Consider the following 16,567-nt stretch of genomic DNA (forward strand, 5'->3'; position numbering starts at 1 on the left):
TAGTTTGGGGACCCCTGGTGTAGAGGTTTGTGCTATCTATCAGATCCTCATGATATATTCCCAAAATGTTTTCCCCACCAAGTTTTATCAGAGACAATCTTTATGTGGAAGACGGGGAGGCTAGACTAGGGAGTCCAGAAAACTGCATTGTCGTTCCAGCTTCTCCACGATTTAGCCATGTTCTTGTTTAAGTCATCCAGGGCCTCTGAATTCGGTGTTCTCACCTGCAACGCAAAGAGCTGACTTATGCGATCTCTGGGCTTCCTTCCATCCCTGTGTCTATGTATTCCGGGATTCTGAAATGGGCATCTTCTCTTATGATTTGCCTCTTCTGCCTGAAAGTTGAATGCAGGGGGAAGTTATAATTTACTAAGGGTGTCTGGTTATTTGTGTTATCAATCAGTGTTTAACTAAGTGGTTCCCATTTAGAGTTTTCTTTAACCTTTATTCTGAAATTACTTAACTATGTTACTGCTCCTATCAGTTGCTCACATGATGAAGGCAGCTCTAGGTGTTAACTCTTTCAGAGCTCCTTAGTACAGATGAATGTAATCTAATTAAGAGAAAGAGATTGCATTACAGGTATTGATCGACTTACGACCTATGCAACTTACGACCATTCGACTTTACTACCACAATCGCTAGCCATGACTGCTCCGCGTCTGGCAGCGCAAGTGTTGCCCAGCTGGGCGTACGACAGTGTGGACCAGCTTCCGGCAGCACTACCATCTCCACGTGCATCATTTCAACTGTTATCCCGGACTCGGTACAGCAATTTGTGTTTTGTGTTTTGGATATTTTTCATCAAACCCCTCCCAAGGTGTCTACCAAGAGGAAATTGTCTTTGTCTTTGACTTAAAGATTTTTAGCCCTGGCCGGTTGGCTCAGTGGTAGAGTGTCGGCCTGGCATGCAGGAGTCTAGGGTTCGATTCCCAGCCAGGGCACATAGGAGAAGCACCCATCTGCCTCTCCACCCCTCCCCCTCTCCTTCCTCTCTGTCTCTCTCTTCCCCTCCCGCAGCCAAGGCTCCATTGGAGCAAAGTTGGCCCGGGTGCTGAGGATGGCTCCTTGGCCTCTGCCTCAGGCACTAGAATGGCCCTGGTTACAACAGAGCAACGCCCCAGATGGGCAGAGCATCGCCCCCTGGTGGGTATGCTGGGTGGATCCCAGTTGGGCGCATGCAGGAGTCTGTCTGACTGCCTCCCCGTTTCTAACTTCAGAAAAATACAAAAAAAAAAAAAGATTTTTATACCATCATTTCACAGTACTGTACATATAGCCTACTCAACTTACGACCAAATCGTGATACAACCGGTTTGTTGGAACCAATTGTGGTTGTAAGTCGAGCACTAGCTGTGCTAGCTTATAGGAAGCTATGGCTAAAATAATTGGATGCTTTCTAAATACATGGGAATCAAAATAACTACTGACCCAATTGTATAAAAGTGAAACATGTCAACTCAATAAATTTTTTTAAATAATAAGTTAAATTCACCCCTCCACAATATAGCAAGTAAGCACTTTTTCTTTTTTCTTGTCGCTTTTATCATCCCCAGAACAATCCATCTGATGATCTAAAAATATATCAGAATTAAAAAAAAAGAAAAAAAGAATGAGAAATGAGAGACCTAAGGACATGTCTCTTGAACTGCCAGCTTGCACTACCTAGAAAACTGGTTGAGACCAAGCAGGGAGGAAAGGGGAGGCTGGTGTCTGGAAGGGGGTCAGCATGCACTGTTAGGAGGTTGGCCCCTGCAAAGCAGGGCAGAGAGGTGGACGCTTCCATCTCCCTCCAGAGGGCTCTGACTCCTCAGTCCACAGGCCACCCTACCCCAAGTTTAGTGTCACTGGCTTATTTTAGTAACCCAGTTCTCTTAGTCAGTTCGGGCTACTAGCACAAATTACCATAGACTGGGGGGCTTGCACAACAAAGCTCTCTCACGGTTCTGGAGACCGGGAAGTCCAAGATCAAGGTGTCAGCAGGTCTGGTGTCTGGTGAAGGCCCTCCTCCTGGTGTGCGGATGGCTGTCTTCTCCTTGTAACTTCACATGATGGAGAGCAGGGAGGGAGAAAGGTCTTGTATTTCTTCTTCTGAGACCAGTAATCCCGTCCACAGCAGTTCCACCCTCATGACCTAATCACCTCTCCCAAAGGCTCCATCTGCTCAGACATTAGGGGTTAGGATTTCAACATGGATTTAGGCAGGGCACAAAAACTCAGTTCATAATACCTGTCGCGCAAAGGGCATACTCAACAAACAAATTCTCATCTTCAATTTAAAAGGAATGTGCTGACCTGTGGCGGCACAGTGGATAAAGCTTTGACCTAGAACGCTGAGGCCACCAGTTGGAAACCCTGGGCTTGCCTGGTAAAAGCACATACAACAAGCAATCAGTGAACAACTAAAGTGAAGCAACTAGGACTTGATACTTCCTGCTCTCCCCACTTCCTTCTCTGTAAAATCAATAAATAAAATCTTAAAAAATTAAAAAATAGCCCTGGCCGGTTGGCTCAGCGGTAGAGCGTCGGCCTAGCGTGCGGAGGACCCGGGTTCAATTCCCGGCCAGGGCACACAGGAGAAGCGCCCATTTGCTTCTCCACCCCTCCGCCACGCTTTCCTCTCTGTCTCTCTCTTCCCCTCCCGCAGCCAAGGCTCCATTGGAGCAAAGATGGCCCGGGCGCTGGGGATGGCTCTGTGGCCTCTGCCTCAGGTGCTAGAGTGGCTCTGGTCGCAACATGGCGACGCCCAGGATGGGCAGAGCGTCGCCCCCTGGTGGGCAGAGCGTCGCCCCTGGTGGGCGTGCCGGGTGGATCCCGGTCGGGCGCATGCGGGAGTCTGTCTGTCTCTCCCTGTTTCCAGCTTCAGAAAAATGAAAAAAAAAATAAAAAATAAAAAAATAAAAAATAAATAAAAGGAATGTGGAAAAAAATAAAAAACCCTATTCAATGTCTTGCAAAACTGCTAAATATATATTTTAAGGGGGGAAAAATAATCAAAGTGGAAAACTGCCAGAAATGTTAGCAAATGTGTACAGAGATATTGTTAGAAAGTTTCCGTATGGCAAAAAACAAAACAAAAACAAAAAACAGAAAAATGTTTATATTGTGTTTTACTCTGCTAGGACAAGTACAAACATAGGCATCTGTATACTTCCTTCTCGGCAAAGTAAGCTGGAACTCAAGGGGCTGACGGACGGCCCCAGAGTTCCCAATCACCCCAGATCCAGTTATAGAATATGAACTCTGGTGTTAACGTTAATGAGGACCGCACATGGCCATAGAACTGGTTTTATTTCTGACCTACAGATTTCCTCAGAAACCTTAAAAATGAGGCAAGCTAACAGCATGTTATCTTTTGCTGGGTTGACAGATTATACCAGTTTGCTAATCACTCCAGGTTCACCTACATTATCAACGTCCCTGTTCCCAGAATGGCAGTCTTCCCTCCCCTGCAATTTACTACAGGCCTTAGCCTCCTCCTCGAAGGTAGTCCTGAGTCTGCACAGAAAGGCCCAGCAATCAGAAAAACCGGTCAGCCACACCTTCACTGCACCAAGAACATCAGGGCTTTTATTTCACCTCAGGAGTCAGCAACAGCAGCTGTGGGCCAGGCCGGGAAGGTTAGAGGCACTGTGGGTTATTCTACTTGCACGGGAATAATCATCATCGGGTTGAAGGGGGTTACATAACATCAGTGCTCCATGTACTTTCTGTTAAAACTAGTAAAAAGTGTATACTTTATCTTGCACAAAGCACAGTGCGGTATGAAGGCATAACAGAATTATTAAATGTGTTTATTTCTATGTTACAAAGATAATGTCTTTGCAAATATTTAAAAGATGCATTTCAATTTTCCTCTTATTCCTATGTCCTGGGAGCCTACCAATTTCTTCTGACCTACCTTCCAGTTCTTCCACTATTTTCTATTCTGATAGAAGTACCAAATAATTTGTGGACATGTTTTTAAAACCATCACCGGGACATAATGTTTTGCATATGGTTGTGTGCTCACTATGGCATGTTTATTAAATAGATCCAAGGAAGGCCTTTAGATGGTGACATAAACCTTTTGGAAATTCTTTCTCTTGTCATTTTTTTATCTCTGCCCTCAAAGATAAAACAACATTCAGAGCCCATTCTGGTTCTAAAATGTTATGTGCCTCCCTGAAGAGCATTCAAATCACTATTCTTATGGAGATGGTGCTCTTGGGCTGAATTCTCTCTTCATTTACTCACTTAATTCTAGGGAAGAAAATTCACTCTGTGGGACCCTTCTGTGTGTTGAGGAGCTCTCCCTGACAGCTGGCGACATGACTGGTTGGAGACCTCCCCAGTGTGTCATGTACAGCCATGGAGTGACAGAGGCATGGGAGAATAGACATGATTCCATCATAGGTCGGAGGAGGGTGGTGACAGGTATGCTGCTCCTGCTGAGTCAGCAGTAGTTACAGTTAGACTTAATCTCTTTTTTTTTTTTGTATTTTTCTGAAGCTGGAAACGGGGAGAGACAGTCAGACAGACTCCCGCATGTGCCCTACCGGGATCCACCCGGCACGCCCACCAGGGGCGAAGCTCTGCCCACTAAGGGGCGATGCTCTGCCCCTCCGGGGTGTTGCTCTGCCACCAGAGCCACTCTAGCGCCTGGGGCAGAGGCCAAGGAGCCATCCCCAGCGCCAGGGCCATCTTTGCTCCAATGGAGCCTTGGCTGCGGGAGGGGAAGAGAAAGACAGAGAAGAAGGGGGGGGGGTGGAGAAGCAAATGGGCGCTTCTCCTATGTGCCCTGGCCGAGAATCGAACCCGGGTCCCCTGCACGCCAGGCCGACGCTCTAACGCTGAGCCAACCGGCCAGGGCCTAGACTTAATCTTTAAATATTCTTTCCCTGCTTTCTCAAACCAGGTATTTAAGACTGCTTGATTTTTGAAATAGTTCTTCCAGCTCATCAATAAATCAATTTCTTATTTTAAAGCATTACGAAGGTAAGACATAGTAATGATTTTATCTCTAGTAGTAAAACTTTCCAATGTTATCCCACATTCTATTTTTTTTATCAAAAATTTAAGGAAAACGATTTGGAGCAATATTTTTATTAAGCAATATATTTTATAAATTGATAGACTTTCCCACTGCATAGATACCATACATTTTCAAAACTGAGGTTCTTTGTGTGTAGTTTCCTGCTTCCATCCGTCTTTCTTTTTATCTTATATACTTTTGTTTTCCTTAGACTTGCTCAGTCCGTGAATTCTTGTTTTAAATAGTTCATAAAAAGTATTTCGGTGTACTCATATGGAAACGGTGGTTGTTCTCATAATTGTGTCCTTCTTTGTAGGATCCAAATCTAAAACAAAGTAATTAACATGTAAAAACCATTCAGAAAGGTATGTTCTTATGTAAAATTTCAACCATAACCTATTGTGGTTTTACTTATCTATCATAAAACCAGGAGAGATGTGATTAATTTATAAAACAGCAAATAAAGAAATAGAAAGGGATTCATGCATTTTAACCTTCAAAGTCCTCTTTCTGTGGTTACGGGTCATTCCCAAAGCACAGCTGGTGAGGAATTATTGGCTGATATCATTAGTGAAAAATAAAGCTGGATTTTTTTCTCTAGTCCTCAGCTGTAATACTATCCATTTTATAAGTGAAGGGATCATGAAATCTGAAATATTATTTATGTTACAATTATGCACGTATAAGATCTGTTTTGGCACAATTTCAAATTTTAAGTCTCTACCAGAAGGGCTCACATGCTGCAGCTTAACTATTTACTTTCCTGATGAAAAACTGATTAATGACACAGCTCTAGTGTGTAGGCCTGGTGAAACGCAAAAGGCACTGGAAAGGAAGTAAAGACCTGAGAAAATGAAGCCCTTGACTTCTTTTTCTTCATCAGCAAATAATCTTCATAATGTAGGAGATAGGAGTCAAAACAATACTGTCCTCACAAAATAATAAGAAATCTTAAAATTTTGCCCAACCTTTGACCCTGCCATTCCATATTCAGAACTGAGTCCTAAGGAAGTATTCAAGGGTATGTCCAACGATATAAGAAGTCCCTGGAAGACTTTCTATATTAATGAAAAAATAAATGTGCAGAAACAACTAAATTGGTTAACTAAAATTTAGAGTATTATTGTGCAATCATTAAAAAATATTTGCAGAGCAATACTTTTTTTTATTTTTTTGTGAGAGAGAGAGAGAGAGAGAAAGAGAGAGACAGACAGACAGACAGGGACAGACAGGGACAGACAGGGAGAGGAATACTTTATTATGGAAGCAAATTCATAATATATTATTGAGATGGGAAAAAATCAGGTCAATAGAATGAATACACACACACACATATGTATGCTTCCTACATTTACAAAGTTGGGATAACTGTGTGATATATAGATATATTTGCATATAAATAGCAAAAAATCTATCTAAAAATGTTACCGTGATGACCTCTGAACTGCTTCTCTGCCCACCAGAACATTCGCTTTCCAGGACAAAGACTTGGTCTCACTCACCGCTCTGTCCTCACATCCAGCACAGGGCCTACCTAGCAGGTGCCGATATCATGGCACTCAAAGAATAGTTTGTTGAATTAAAGAATGGGAATTTGGTGAACTTAGTATTCTTTGACTATTTCTATTTTATAAGTTTTGTATTATATATTTTATTTATTTATTTATTTATTTATTATCTTTCTGAAGCTGGAAACAGGGAGAGACAGTCAGACAGACTCCCGCATGCACCCGACGGGGATCCACCCAGCACGCCCACCAGGGGGCGACGCTCTGCCCACCAGGGGGCAATGCTCTGCCCCTCCGGGGCATCGCTCTGCCATGACCAGAGCCACTCTAGCGCCTGGGGCAGAGGCCAAGGAGCCATCCTCAGTGCCCGGGCCATCCTTGCTCCAATGGAGCCCTGCTGCGGGAGGGGAAGAGAGAGACAGAGAGGAAGGAGAGGGGGAGGGGTGGAGAAGCAGATGGGCGCCTCTCTTATGTGCCCTGGCTGGGAATCGAACCCGGGACCCCTGCACGCCAGGCCGACGCTCTACCACTGAGCCAACCGGCCAGGACCTGTATTATATATTTTTGATAAGAACATTTTAAATCAAGCGGGCCTTCTACTTATGCTTCTGTTATTTTGCTGATTAAACTGACTGGGATCTAGTCCTCTTTACAGTTGGGTAGGAGCAATCTGCAGTTGTGCTTATCCAGAAATATTTTATTTGAACTGTTCTACGCTCCTGGTATGAAGACTAAGGAAATGAGAGCACCTTTTTCTTCCTAAATCGTCTAATTTCCATTTTAGAAGTCATCTTAATCAACAAAAGGAGAGAAACCTTCTATGCATTTTGCTTCTAGTGTCAATACAACAAATACTACTGTTGGTGATTGTAGCTGCCGGCTATTGAGCATTCGCCATGAACGACTCGGAAAACATTCTGTCATTCAAACCTCAAAAACCTTAGATGTCTGCACTGCTGTTCTCCCCGTTTTGCAGGTGAGAGACTTGAGGTTGAGAGTAAGCAACTTGCCCACAGTGATGCAGCTGTTCAATGGCAAGACTGAGGATTTGAACTGAGCAGCTTGACCCCACCCAGAGCCCATGCTCTTCACAGCCCATTACACTTACAAAGGGAATTATCAAAGATAGTAGTGGAGGCCAACCAAGACTTGGTCATAGCTCCCCTTACACACATTGCCTACACTTGGGTCTAGTCTTTTTCTTGTTGTAAGGAGACACAAGGAAGAAAAAGAAAATGAATAACTGTCCTTTATTTCCCCAAACAAAATGAGCTCTGAGAAGTTTCTATAGCTATTCGTTGGTAAAACTAACAGAAATGTCAAGTAATAATATACGTGACGTGTTCTGGGTTTGGTTTTATGCAGATGTTTCTTCTTGTTATACAGTCGTGGGAGGAAGCAAGAATACATACGCCAAATCACAGCTTTTGCTGCAAATAGATTTCTCAGATAACCTATTTAAAACTAAACAAAACCCAATACGCTTCACATGGCAGAATATCTGCAATGGAAATGAACGTGCCACTCCACAGTCTCAATCCTATCTGCAAGTTAGAATGACCTGGAAAGACGTTTTAAAATCCAAAGCCTGTAAGACCAAGATGTCTTGATGAACTGGTCTGGGTTGGTGCCCAGGCAGTGGCAGCTTTTAAAACCTTTCTAGGAGAGCCTCATGTGCAGCCAGCTGTGGAATCAGCTATATTTGCATTGACATTAACAGGCTTCCTTCACACTTCTTAGCTCTATTGCTGACAAGTCAGGGAACCCTAGCGAACTTACTTCCTGTTCCCCTCCTGAGCTCCCTTACCTATAAAACCGGGGTAACAAAAGTACCAACCAAATGGGGATTAAATAAGATAACACACAAAGCACTTAGATCATGGTCTGTCTGGGACACAGGGACATGCCAGTGTCAGCTTTTGTTACAGTGTTAATGACAGGGATAGCAACAATGATGTCTATGTGGTCTCTTTTACCTGAAGTTGAGACTACAGCCTGTTCCTCTATCCCAGAAGGTAGGGCCCATAACTTCTACCAAATCTATCATCTTCCCCATGAGCTCCATTACCTGACCGAACCTCTAGAGCCAAATAAAATCTGTAGCTCATTGTGGCCTAATATTTAGGTCCCTGGAGGAGATACAGTGTCCCATGACTGTCATCTGCAACATGGAGAAGCTCACTCACCTGGGATTGAAATGAATTTTCTCAGGAACTTCCCTATGGTCTGTGACCACTTTCTGGTTGTCTCTATAATTAATGGGGTCATCAGGGATCTTAAATTTGGCCATCTGAATTTCAGAGTCACTCAGTTCAGCATGGGAGATTCTTGCATAACCCAATCTGTGGCAGATGTAGAAATGGTTTGTAAAGATTTTATTGTCATACAGAAATCTGATGAGATCTAAGTAGATAAAACCTTCATAATTAAGCCAATTTCCCATATCTAACACTACCTTGTATATCACAAGAATTATCTTGATTTGTTACTCTAAATATTTAGCAACATATTACCTCTGTGATATAAGTGAATAAAGAACATGCATATAGAGTTACTTTACTTTTTTATACTAACAAATATTCTATCTATACAAATTGCCTCTCACACAATATATTTTGGAATATATATAAAATATTTACTTTCTGACATGGATGGTATTTTTTTTAAAGCTAAAATTTACCTAGAGACCTCACCACAATATATTAGTGGTTCTAACAAGTGAGTTAACTTAACCAAGATTACCTGACTAGAAGTTGGCAAAACTAGAATTCAAAACCAGGGCTTTCTTATTCCATGGTCCAGGCTGTTTCTACCATACCATACAGTCCAGAACGGTGCCATTCCTAACGTGTTGGCAATTACACACTTATGCTTAATAGCTTATACAGTATCCTCTTTGTATAATTAATCTTAATTTGCTTAGCTATTTATTTCTTCTTAAATCATTAGGCTGTGACTTGAAAAGAATGTTAAACTGCCTAACTAACCAAATCAGTGTTTATAAAAAGCAACAAAATTAATTAACTTTCTCTCCAGGATAGTCCCAAAAGATTACAGTAATAATAATAATTAATTAATTAAACACCAGCCTTTGTTGGTTGGCTCAGTGGATAGAGTGTCAGCCCGGTGTGTGGACATCCCAGTTCAATCCCTGGTCAGGGCACACATGAAAAGCAACCATCTGCTTCTCTTCTCCTCCTTCTCTCCTTTCTCTCTCTCTTTCCCTCTCACAGCCAGTGGCTTGAATGGATCGAGCATCAGCCTTGGGTGCTGAGGATGGCTCAGTAGATTCGAGCATCAGCCCCAGTGGAGGTTGCTGGTGAATCATGGTTGGGGCACATGTGGAAATCTGTCTATCTCCGTTCTTCTCATTTAAAAAGAAATCAAACACTTGTGCTCACCTGATCAGGCCTCGATACATAATGTATTCACACCATCTGTCCTGATCTGTGCTGTCAATATCCTAATAAACAAAGAAGAGAATATTTAAAGCATTAAAACAGTGCTCTATTCTGAACTGCCAAGAAAATGTATAACCTAGCATAATAAATATGACTTTGTGCGTGCTATTTTCTCTGCCTAGCTCCTACTGATCCTTTAAAGCCCATATTCTTTATTCATCTCTACAGATATTTCTGGAGCACCTACTCTATGCCTGTCTAGCTCCTGTACTAGATGCTGAGAGAGCGTTGGACAGGGAAATCAATGATTATAATACAGTTCCTGGCTCCCTGCAGCTTTCCAAGTATCTCATCCTAAGCAGAATTTACAGAATCTGCATCAGTCATCCTGTGTGTTCACACCAGCTACGCTGTTCTGCATGGCTATTTGTTTCTATTGATAGGTCTCCACCCCTCCCCTCCCTGAGCAGAGGAACTCGTCGTCACGTGAGCTCTCTGGTACTTAGCAAGAAACCTGGTGTTTGGCAGGCGCTCATTCTGTGTTTGTTAAATTGAAATCACTGGAAATAAACACATTTTGGGAGTAACTATGAGTCTTTTGGATGGTGAAAGTTTGAGACCAGAGAAGCAGAACATACACACATATACTTTTTTCTATAGTATGCTGGAAAAACTCTACATATGGAGCTTTTAGTCTAAAGAAATTTCCATTTTCTTTTTAAAAAAATCTTATGAACTATAAACATACCTGACTTTTGATCATTTCTCAATTTTACTATTAAAATTTAATTTAGAACATTTTTAAATCACTAAAAGAATACACCACAATTTATTATCTATTTCTTTTTTTTTTTTAAGATTTTATTTATTGATTTTAGAGAGGGGAGAAAGAGAAAAGGGGAAGGGGCAAGAAGCAGTTGCTTCTTGCATGTGCTTTGATTGGACAAGCCCAGGGTTTCAAACCGGCGACCTCGGCATTCCGAGTTGCTTTATCCCCTGCGCCACCACAGGCCAGGCTGTTATTGCCTATTCCTTATTTTTTCATAAGCTTGGTGGGAGAAACTGGATACTTGTTAATCTTTACTACTGTATATCACACACATACATATATATGCCTTTAGTATACATAAAAATTGTAATAATTTAACATTTTTATTTTATTTTTTTATTTAGAAAATTAAATTTAACAGGGTGACATTGATAAACACGTGTACATAGATTTCAGGTAAACATCACTACATCATTTGAATAGTCGATTGTGTTGCAAATCCATCACCCAAATTCAAATAATTTTCCATCACCTTATATCTGTTCCTCTTTACACCCTTCCCCCACCCCTCCTCCCTGTCCCTTGCATCTCCCTCCCCCTGGTAACCACTGTACTCTTATCTATGTCCATGAGTCTCAGTTTTATATCCCACCTACGTGTGAAATCATACAGTTTTTAGCTTTTTCTGACTTGCTTATTTCACTCAGTATTATATTCTCAAGGTCCATCCATGTTGTCATAAATGTCACTGTATCATCATTTCTTATAGCTGAGTGGAGTTCCATTGTATAAATATATATGTACCACATCTTCCTTATCCAGTCCTCTATCAAGGGGCACTTTGGTTGTTTCCCTGAATCGGCCACTGTGAATAATGCTGCAATGAACATGGGGGCACATTATGTACCAATGTGTTTGAGTTTTGGGGGTAGATACCCACTAGAGGGATTGCTGGGTCATATGGTAGTTCTATTTTTAATTTTTTGAGGAACCACCATACTTTCTTCCATAATGGTTGTACTACTTTACATTCCCACCAACAGTGAATGAGGGTTCCTTTTTCTCCACAGCCTCTCTAACACTTATTATTACCTGTCTTGTTGATAATAGCTAATCTAACATGTGTGAGGTGGTATTTCATTATAGTATTGATTTGCATTTCTTGAAAAGCTAGTGATGATGAGCATCTTTTCATATATTTGTTGCCATTTGTAGGTCCTCTTGGGAGAACTGTCTGTTCAGGTCCTCTCCCCATTTTTTTATTGGATTGCCTGCTTGTTTGTTGCTGAGCTTTATGAGTTCTTTATATATTTTGGATATTAACCCCTTATCTGAGCTGTTGTTTGCAAATATCATCTCCCATTTTGTTGGCTATTTATTTTGTTGACAGTTTCTTTTGCTGTGCAGAAGCTTTTTAGTTTGATATAGTCCCATTCATTTATTGTTACCTTTACTTCCATTGCCTTTGGGGTCAAATTCATAAATTGCTCTCTATAGCCAAGGTCCATAAATTTAGTGCCTATGTTTTCTTCTATGTAATTTATTGTTTCAGGTCTTATATTTAGGTCTTTGATCCATTTTGAATTGACTTTTGTGCAGGGGGATATAATTTGAAAATTTAAACAAAAATTTTCAGTGATTAAAAAGTAAATAAATAAGGAAAAGACTTTTCTGGTTTGCCTGAAGAAGAAGTAAAAATTTAGTCATTCAGCTGTATGTACTGGGAATACTAAACTGGGAATACACTTAACTATCATTTTATTTTATTAGGTTTTAAAAAGATGCTGTCAAGTTTTATGACTACAGAATTTAAATACTTATTTCTTAAGGAGAAAAATCTGTTCATCCAAGCATTTATGACCAAAACTTTCTGCATTAATAAACCTCTTAATAGAAAAAGCTATGTAAGAATCTACTGCCAATCTTGACACAGCTTATGACTGTGAAAACCAAGAGAGCATTAAATAAAAATCAAATAAAATTCCTCTTCCCTAATACTTCCCATATGCCTACATACACACACACACACACACACACACACACACACACAATTCCTTCTCTTATTAGGATGCCAGCGACCTTTGGACTCAAGCCAAATGAACCTGCACTCAAGCTGATGAGCCCACGCTCAAGCTGGTGACCTCGGGTTTCAAACTGGGGTCCTCAGCTTCCCAAGCCAATGCTCTATCCACTGCACAACCACCTGGTCAGGCAGGATGTAATTTTTTCTTAAACTTGCCAAATATCATATTTTCTAACATCTTTTGTGCTTCATGGGCCTGTACTTACACATGTAACTAATTTGATTGTCTGCATACAGCCAGATGCACACAATACATATATGTGGCTACCATATACCGAGTGCGAACACTTGCTTATACTTTATTATAACAACCCTCTGACACAGTGGATATTGCTATCATCACCACTTTATAGATACAGCCATTGAGGCTCAGAAAGGTTAAGTAACTTGCCCCAAGGTCACACCACCAGTAAGTGAAGCACCAGCAAGGCTAGTAAATGATGACAGGCTGTACGGAGAGACAGGCCCAGCCAACAGTCAGCACAAGGCCCCAGACTGAGACCATCTTAGAACCCCCAGCCACAGCCCAGCCACCAGCTGACGGCAAAGTGAGTCAAGAAAAAAACAAACACAAAAACAGAAAACTGCCTGACCTGTGGTGGCACAGTGGATAAAGCGTCGACCTGGAATTCTGAGGTCGCCGGTTCAAAACCCTGGTTTCCCTGGTCAAGGCACATATGGGAGTTGATGCTTCCTGCTCCTCCCCCTTTCTCTCTCTCTCTCTCTCCCTCTCCTCTCTAAAATGAATAAATAAAATCTAAAAAAAAAAACAAAAAAAACCCCAAACAAACAAAAAACAAAACAAAACAGAAAACCACCGAGTCAACCCACAAAATTATGAGACCGTTAAATCATTGTTTTAAGCCAGTAGGTTTGAGGTGGTTTGGTACATTGTGATACAAAATTGCTGCAGCCTCCACACTCTCCATGTTATCTTTTACTCTCTGGCCTCTCCTTAATCTCTTTTCTGAGATAATGCCCCTGCTCTTCCCTCACCCACCGTCATGATAGCCACATTAAATCAGGGATTTTCTCTGTTCTCTGTTTTGCATTTCTCTAATTCTATAAGCAGCATCACTCACTTCCATGGTTTCAAGGATGGCCGAAAGGGTGTCGACTCCTTAATCTATATCTCTAGTCTGGATTGCCTTTCTCGACTCCAGACTCATAGATCCTGCTGCCTACGGGACAGCTCAGCCTATAGCTGAGCTTCTCACCTTCTTTGCAGAACTTTTCTTTCTTATGTATTTCCTATGTCACCATCATAAACCCTCTGACTGAAGCCAAAATCAGGAGTCTATCTTGACTCTACTTTCTGCCTTATTCACTATGACAGAAATTAACTCACCTCCCCGACAGCCTTGCTCTTCTTCCAATTGTGCTACTTTTAGCTGGGTATATGGGTCAGTCAAGGTTAAATACTGCAGCTCCCAACTTCCTGTACATCCAGGTATGACCATGGACTACATTACAGTCAATGAAATGGAAGTACATTGTTGGAGGTCAGTTTCCTGGAATTCCCCAATAGAGATAACTGGCATATATCTCGGCCCCTTCTTTGCCCCTTCCTCTCTTTGTCTCACTGACTAGGACATGGACGCCGCCATCGTGGACCAAGAGGCAAAGTTTGTAATGAAGACTTCATCAAGTGGAGCCATGAGAGAGAAGGAGCACCTTCCTGACACCATTGTGCCATACTGGCATCGACGTCCTTACCCAGACTTCACAAAAGGAAAGACCTCATTTCTATGGTCAAAAAAAGAAAGGAAAAAGAAATACACTTCTCTCTTATTTAAGCCACTTTGTGTTTTCTGTCACGTGTAGAAAATTGTCATTATGCCATCCTCTCGCTCACCTGTCCTCCCAAGCACTGGGGAAGATAGATAGGCTTTTCTCTCTGCAGATATTATCTCAAGTCACGAGGTCAAAAACAAAATGTAAAGGACCAAGACATCTCCATGGGCTTACCTACCCATATCAATTCTATTTCTCATTATAAGTGAGTGCAGTTATCACTCTAGTGCATGTGTCAGTCTCCAGAATTTGTTTGTGTGTCAGTTCCCCAAAGCATTATTATATCCGGTATGCTGACACAGTCAAGAGTTTAGACCTGAACAGGTAAGGACTGATTCAGTGTCCTTTAGCGAGGCCCTGTCTGCTGGCCAGCCAGCCCCTCTGTATGCCATTTCATTTCATCTTTTACTCTCAATATCATACTTAACTTTCATAGGGCGGCAGATAGTATTTTTGAAGTATGGCTACAATAACTCACTTTACTCTGTAGAGTACGGTTATAATGTAACATCGATACTCCTCAATGGGGTTTATGTGTCTTGAATGTGGGCATGCCGTGACAATGGCAAAAGTCATACTACATGACTTCTAAGGCCAGGTCAGACAAGGCAGGACAGCTTCTTCCTGGTTCTCTTGGGACACTGATTCTTGGAACCCAGCCATCATGCAGGGCGGAAACCCAAGTACCCCATGAATAGGAACCAGGACCCCAACCCCAAGCCCCAGATGAGCTTCTAGTCAACAGCTAGCACCAACTTGCCACCTGTGAGCTGTCTGCAACATGAATCCCCTAGTCCCCAGCCGCACCCCTAGCTGTGCAGAGCCAAGATGATCCCCTGAGCCCGGTCCACACTGCAGATTCATGAGCAAATAGATGACTGCTATTGTTTAAAGACAGTAGTACATCTTTAGGTGGTTTTCTGTGCGGCAGTAGATAATTAGAATACATATTAAACTGTTGGGTCAGTTTATTTTTTCTTAAACATGAAGAACAAACACATTACTAATAAATCCTATTAAGATTGTGTTACCTTCACATTGCCATGTTCAATGAGCTGTCGATAATCTCTGGAACCAGGTGCCGAAGTGATGTATCCCAGAAATACAACTTGATTGGAGCTACATTTCAGTAGTTTTGAAACAGCAATAGCCTGAAGCTTCCTGTCGAGGTCATCTCTAAAAGAACACAAAAATGTAATATATATATTTTCTATCTTTGCAAAACAATTTTTTAAAAGTCTTCGGTAACTAAGTCTCCCCTCCCCCCCCCAAAAAATATATCTTCAGGTTGAGCACAGACCCAGAGTGATTCCTACCTGAGCAAATGTTTTCATGCTAAGGAAATAAGTAATACCGAGACACAGTGCTCAACTGAGTCGGCTGACAAACTTCTGACTAAGAACAACAACTCCACTAAGCAGTTGGAGTCAAGTTGATTTAAATATTGTTTCCAAAATCAGCATTTGTGAACTTCTTTCAACAGAAGAAATTGTGTCGGTAATCATCTGACACCTGATTATCAGTATTACAGCTAAAGACTAGTAACGAAAAAAATAATTTTAAAGAATTTTTTGTATGCAGCTTCTTCATAGGTAGTTTGCCTCAGCTTTATTGTGCAGTTTAATTAGTTATGTTTTATGTATTATCGGGAGCAAATCTTGAAAAACACATGTGAATAATCTATAAATGAGTTTTATAATCAAAATGTACTAAACTGTTTACTAAAGTTAGTTGTACACATTATAATTGTTTGCTGCAGCTTTGACTTTTTCTATGCTCTGAATTCCTAACTGGGATTTGGCAGGCATGAGATTTGTTGTCCTTGTTAAAACATACATTTTAAGAGAAAGTAGCATAATTAAAAAGTGGTAACATAAACACCCACAGAATCCTAACATTCACAGAACACACCAGGCTTATGTAACCTCAGCTCTCTCAGCTGAACACCTTCTTAGGTGGTTAAACACAATACTTTTATTTTGCAAGGCAGTGTTAGTG

General features: G+C 41.4%; 1 protein-coding gene across 2 annotated transcripts in view; it reads right to left on the reverse strand.

Annotated features, from left to right (window-relative positions):
- Positions 1-5,069: 5,069 nt before the first annotated feature.
- The window catches only part of CWH43 (cell wall biogenesis 43 C-terminal homolog), a 50,318-nt gene continuing 38,820 nt past the window's right edge, over positions 5,070-16,567 (reverse strand). For both annotated transcript variants that reach the window (XM_066279826.1, XM_066279827.1), the window contains exons 13-16: positions 15,601-15,745; positions 9,924-9,985; positions 8,709-8,864; positions 5,070-5,339 (exon numbers count right to left, since the gene is read on the reverse strand). In XM_066279826.1, coding sequence (XP_066135923.1) covers positions 5,261-5,339; positions 8,709-8,864; positions 9,924-9,985; positions 15,601-15,745 — 442 coding nt within the window. In that variant the 3' untranslated portion in view covers positions 5,070-5,260. The remainder of the gene's footprint in view (positions 5,340-8,708; positions 8,865-9,923; positions 9,986-15,600; positions 15,746-16,567) is intronic.

This window comes from Saccopteryx bilineata, chromosome 5, assembly GCF_036850765.1.
Source record: "Saccopteryx bilineata isolate mSacBil1 chromosome 5, mSacBil1_pri_phased_curated, whole genome shotgun sequence".
Lineage (NCBI taxonomy): Eukaryota > Metazoa > Chordata > Mammalia > Chiroptera > Emballonuridae > Saccopteryx > Saccopteryx bilineata.